The sequence below is a fragment of the Nicotiana attenuata genome, unplaced genomic scaffold (assembly GCF_001879085.1).
Source record: "Nicotiana attenuata strain UT unplaced genomic scaffold, NIATTr2, whole genome shotgun sequence".
NCBI lineage: Eukaryota > Viridiplantae > Streptophyta > Magnoliopsida > Solanales > Solanaceae > Nicotiana > Nicotiana attenuata.
In genome coordinates, this window is record NW_017673529.1 from 67,645 (window position 1) to 73,655 (window position 6,011).

Genomic DNA, 6,011 nt, shown 5'->3' on the forward strand with positions numbered 1-6,011 from the left:
TTGAGGATGTGTGAGTTTGGGTTCCACAAAGACCAGGGTATTTGAGAAAAGCGCCTTGATGAAATGAGTCAACCCTTGATGCTCTCGTGCCACATTTGAACCATAGTTTTTAAAAGATTAAAAATGTGTTAATGATGCATTCGTATTGAGGGCAATTGTTAGTCCCAGTTGATGCGTGATGAGGCTTCCTTAGGATAAGCTGGAATTACTTGGATGTTTCCCTTTGATGGGTGGGTCTTGCTTTACTTGCTTGAGGACAAGCAAAGGTTTAAGTTTGGGGGAGTTGATAACTGTGATTTTAACACGTTTTATGCTCATACTTGCCTATGCTTTATGTATGATTTGCTATAAAATAAACCCAGAATGCTTATAAGTTGCGCTTGATTGCAGGTTTGAGCAACAAGATGACGAAAGTCAAAAATCGGCTCGAAACGGAGTGAAACCTGCTCAAGTGTCAAAGATCATGAAAGCAAGGATATTCAGAACTTGGTGCGGACCGCACCATCATGTCATGCGGCCGCACCATAGGAGTTCAGAGAGTTGGCATTCTCAGTTCCAGCCAATGCGGCCGCACTACAAGCTCACGCGGTCCGCACCACAAAAGTCCAGAGACCATCACAAGCCACTCATGCGGCCGCACTACAAGTTCACGCGGTCCGCACCACAAAAGTCCAGAGACCATCACAAGCCACTCATGCGGCCGCACTACAAGTTCACGCGGTCCGCGCCAGTCATCATGCGGCCGCACTTCATCATTGTGCGGTCCGCGTCAACATCTTCAGAAGGCAAGTCTCAGAAATCAAGCAACCCAGTGCGGCCGCGTGTCAACTTCGTGCGGACCGCACGGACCCCGCAGGGGTATTTTTGTCCGGTTTTTCTTAACTTAGTACAAATAGAATATTTGCCATTTTTACGGTACGAATTAGATACCAGAGNGTTGAGTAATGTAGCCTTTTCAGACTTGTTAGAGTTGTTAAAAGAGGCATTTCCCCTTGCTAAGCTGCCAGAGTCTTTCAACAAGGCTAAAAATATGATAAAAGATTTGGGTCTTCATTATGAAAAAATACATGCATGCCCTAATGATTGCATGCTATTTTGGAATAACAATGCAAAGGCTGATAGTTTCTCTGTTTGTGGGTCTTCTAGATGGAAACGTTCTAATCGTGCCTTGACTAATACAATTTCTAAAGTTCCTGCAAAGGATTTAAGGTACTTTCCCTTGAAGCCTAGGCTTCAGAGGATATTCATGTGTCCTGAAACAGCTATTGCAATGAGATGGCATGCTAATGAACGACCTAATGATGGGAATTTGAGGCATCCCGCTGATGGAGAAGCTTGGAAGGATTTTGATTCTCTACATCCTGACTTCTCCAAAGATCCACGCAATGTTAGGTTGGGTCTTTCAAGTGATGGTTTCAACCCATTTCGAACCATGAGCATTTCTCATAGCACGTGGCCTGTCATGTTAATGAACTATAATTTATCACCATGGATTTGCATGAAGCCAGAATATATCATGTTGTCAATGATCATTCCAGGTCCTTCATCTCCAGGAAATGATATAGATGTGTACTTACAACCACTTATTGCAGAATTGAAAGAACTATGGGAAACTGGGATAGAAACATATGATGCTGAGACAAAGCAAACATTTCAAATGCGTGCAGCCTTGTTGTGGACAATTAGTGATTTTCCAACATTAGCTATGCTTTCAGGATGGAGCACCAAGGGGAGGTTGGCATGCCCCACTTGTAATTATGACACATGCTCTCTATATCTCAAACACAGTCATAAGATGTGTTACATGGGCCATCGAAGATTTTTGCCGCATGATCATCCTTTGCGGAAAGATAAGAAGTCATTTGATGGTAAGGAGGAACATAGACCTGCACCTACTCCTTTGTCGGGTGTAGAAGTGTTTCAAGAGCTGCTTGAATTCAACAATGTTTTTGGAAAGGGCAAAAAGAAAAGACCTCGGGATAACAAGGGTCCGTGGAAAAAAAGATCTATTTTTTTTGAATTGCCATATTGGGCGCATAACAAATTGAGGCACAATCTTGATGTGATGCACATCGAGAAAAATATATGTGACAGTTTGCTTGGGACTTTATTGGAAATAGAAAAAAAGTCAAAGGATCATGTAAATGCTCGCTATGACTTAAAAGTGATGGGGATACGAGAAGAGTTACAACCAAGAGAAGATGATAATGGATCAGTGAGTTTGGCTAAAGCTTGTTTCTACATGGAACCAAAACAGAAAAGTTTATTTTGTACCGTTATAACTAATGCCAAGTTACCAAAAGGTTGTGCTTCAAATATTTCAGAACGCGTGCACGTGAAGGAGATGAAAATATCAGGGTACAAGAGTCATGATGCTCATTTTTTAATGCATTACTTGCTCCAGGTTGTTGTTACAAAGACGTTTCCCAAGAGTGTTTCATTGGCCTTGATTAGGTTGGGTAATTTTTTTAGAGCTATCTGTAGTAAGGTCATAAGGCGAAGAGATCTTGAAAAAATGAACTCTGAAATAGTTGAAATAAATTGTGAGCTTGAAAAGATTTTTCATCCAACATTTTTCGATATAATGCTACATTTGCCTATTCATTTGGTGAATGAAATTAAGCTTGGGGGTCCAGCTCATCTTCGTTGGATGTATCCCATTGAGAGGAACCTATGTAAATACAAGGCATTTGTTCGTAATCGATCTTTTCCAGAAGCATCGATAGCAGAGGGATTTTTGGCAGAAGAGTGTTTGATTTTTTGTTCAAGATACCTACATGACAGCGTGAAGACAAGATTCAGTAGATACCCAATTGTAGATGATGAGTGCCCTCAACATTTGTCATCTATATTCCCTGTTATAGGCCATCCAATTGGAAGTAAGAAGAAAAATACTTTTCTCATGGATCCACAGTTATGTTATGAAGCACATCGATATGCTCTATTCAATACTAGAGATGAACAAGTGGAAAAGTTCATCGAGTAAGATAAATTATATAACACTTATTCTATACTTCATTTTTTTAATGATATAATTGATCTTGAAATATTCATGATTGCAGGGAACATAAGAATTTAATTGGTAATCGCAGTAGATCAAATGCATGGGAAAGGGCAAGAAATCATAGTCGGGAATTCAACAATTGGTTTGCTGAGAAAGTCAAAAATATTGAAGTGCCCAATTATATAAGATGGCTAGCTAAAGGGCCTAATGCGATCGCCAAAAGATATACTGCATATTTCATTAATGGATACCGATTTCATACCATAGAACGGGATTCCCGATGCAAGACTCAAAATAATGGAGTGACTTTATCGGCAACAACCGATAGCTTTGCTAGCTCTAGGGACCAAAATCCCATCGATGGTGAGGTTATCTATTATGGAGCTATTCAGGATATCATTGAGATTGATTATTGGGGTTGTTTTAGTGTTGTACTATTTAGATGCGACTGGTTTCGTAATGAAATAGATGAATATGGGTTAACCCGTGTGTACTTTAAGAAATTATGTAGTACAGACGACCCTTTTGTGTTAGCATCACAAGTTTATCAAGTTTTATATGTGGAGGATCCTGTTGAGAAAGATGTTTATTATGCAAGGAATAAAGTCCCTGTTGATTTATATGATTTAGAGGAAGAGAATTGCCCTAATATTGAAGACGCATTTTGGAGGGAGCCTAATGATGACATTGGTTCCTTCAGCGGATTAGTTGATGTTGACGTTGGATGCTCAAGAAACGATGTACCCGTTGATGTCGTTGATATTCCATCTAATTCACAACATTCAAATGATACAATTATAGAAACATCGGAAGAGGAGAATGAGTTTGATGATACTGATTNTTGCATGCAGCCGGATCACTTGCATCTTTGCTGAACCAAAAAGTTTCATCATTGAAAACAAAAGAATTGTTCAATCTACAAGGACAAATGACAAGCATCATCTGAATTTAATTGAAAAACAACTTCCGCAATTAGGAGTTCAAGTGCAAGAACAATTGTTGCAACTGCCTCAGCCTTCTGCTTCTCCAACACAAAATGTACATGAACATGTGCAACAAAAGTCACTGAACTCTACCTCTCTTGCATCACAAGCAGTACGTGAACAATTGCAGCAACTGCCACTGGATTCCACCATTTGTACTTCACAAACGGTACATGAACAATTTGAGGATTCTTCCAATCATGAAACAAATGAACAATCCGAGGAACAAGGCAAGAACATATAAATTTTATTTCGTTAAATTAGCAAACAATATGGACGTGATATATGGTGATTATTCTTACTTAATATTAATGCAGGTCCTTATGACGAAAAAAGAAAAAGAGGAAAAACTTTGATGCCAAGTGTTCATGGTAGGAAAGAGCGCAAACTAATTGTGCTAAACGAGAACAATCAACCCATAGGTCCTACTGGTGATGTTGTAACAGAGTTGGGTAGCTTCCTCGGCACATTGGCAAGGAATGCGGCCTTTTGTCCTCTTAATGTGTTTAATTGGAGAAAACTTCAACAAAAGAAGATATGTGGATATATATCAAGGTTTGAAGTTCGCAATATTCTGTGTATATATTTCATATTTTTATACTAACCTAGCTGTACCAAATTAAATTTGTAGGGAAAATATGATATTCCTGATGCTGCAAAAAGGTGGGTTTTTGATTCAATTCAGAATGCTTGGAGAAAGTATAAGCATCAACTATTTAACGACCATTATAAACCATATGAGAATGACGAGCTTCGAATGGAGAAAAGGCCGGTTGATGTTCTTGAATCTCAATTTAGAGATCTTCTTAATTATTGGAACTCTGATGCCTACAAGGTAAAACTAAGTACTGTCCCATGATTTGCTGAGAATGTCTAGTTTATGTTTAATTAGAAATCACTTTATTATTTTTATACATCAAATGCACTTAGGTTACATAACCTAGTGCAAAATTTAAGCTTCATTTGAATCTATTGGGACAACTGAACTTGACAACTTTATATTTATTGGCCGATTTGCAGAAAATGTCCCAAACCAATACCGAGAATCGCAAAAAGCTGAAATATCCACACACTGCCGGAAAAAGAAGTTTTGCTCGAATATGCGAGGTTTGATATTTTTTTTCTTATTATTATTCTTTTAAATATGAACTTATTAACTTTAGTCCAATATATTTTTATACCACTTTTTATATAATCAGGAAAAAAAGAAAGAAACTTCTGAGACTCTATCAAGCAAGGACCACTTTGTGGCTATGAGAAAAAGAAAAGTTGATCGAGTATAGAAGGCCTCGTATGCAGATACTCTTAATAAAATTGTACGAGTTATTAATTTAAAGTTTGTTGTTATCATTTGTCCGTTCTTAGTTATTGACTCAGTGTCATATACTTTCTGATTTAATAATGACTCAATTTGGTCTTGTTGGCTGCAATGGAAAGATTACAATCAACACAAGAAAGTAAAGATGGCAGTCAATCAGTTGATGCATTTGCATCAGTCATGGGACCTGAGCATCCAGGTCGCCTAAGATTGTATGGATGTGGGGTTACCAAGACTTTCTTAAAAAGAAAAGTGGGAAATTTGGGACCCTCAAGTTCTACTGATGAGGTGATGCAGCAAAAATAGGAGGAAATGGAAGAAAGGATGCAGCAAAGATTGCAGGAAAAGTTCAATGCACAAAAAGATGCCATCGAACTACAAGTTGCAGTTAAAATCATTTCACAACTTAAGCATCTGAATCCAGATTTTCGGGTTGATCCTAGCATCCTAGGTTTCAATGCTCGTTCACCTGGAGAAGCTTCCTCTGCCCAACTAGCTGCTGTGCAACTAATAAATAGTCTATCTACTGGGAGTAATAATCAAGGTCAGTACGTCTATCTTTGTTTGTTTCTTGCTTTCTTCTTCTCCTCCTTCTGCTTCTCTTTTAAATTTCACTTAAACTTATTCGGCTTAGCTATAACCTTTTATAAAGAGAATAATTGGCTTATAATATCAACACATGTTGCTTCCCCTTTATCTTGGTTTT

At 38.3% G+C, this 6,011-nt stretch overlaps 1 protein-coding gene across 1 annotated transcript; it reads left to right on the plus strand.

Annotated features, from left to right (window-relative positions):
• The first annotated feature begins 1,030 nt into the window (after positions 1-1,030).
• LOC109216643 lies at positions 1,031-3,879 on the plus strand. The gene is made up of 2 exons (XM_019380819.1): positions 1,031-2,982; positions 3,063-3,879. The coding sequence occupies exons 1-2, from the start codon at positions 1,031-1,033 to the stop codon at positions 3,877-3,879; spliced, it is 2,769 nt and encodes a 922-aa protein (XP_019236364.1).
• The last annotated feature ends 2,132 nt before the right edge of the window (positions 3,880-6,011 follow it).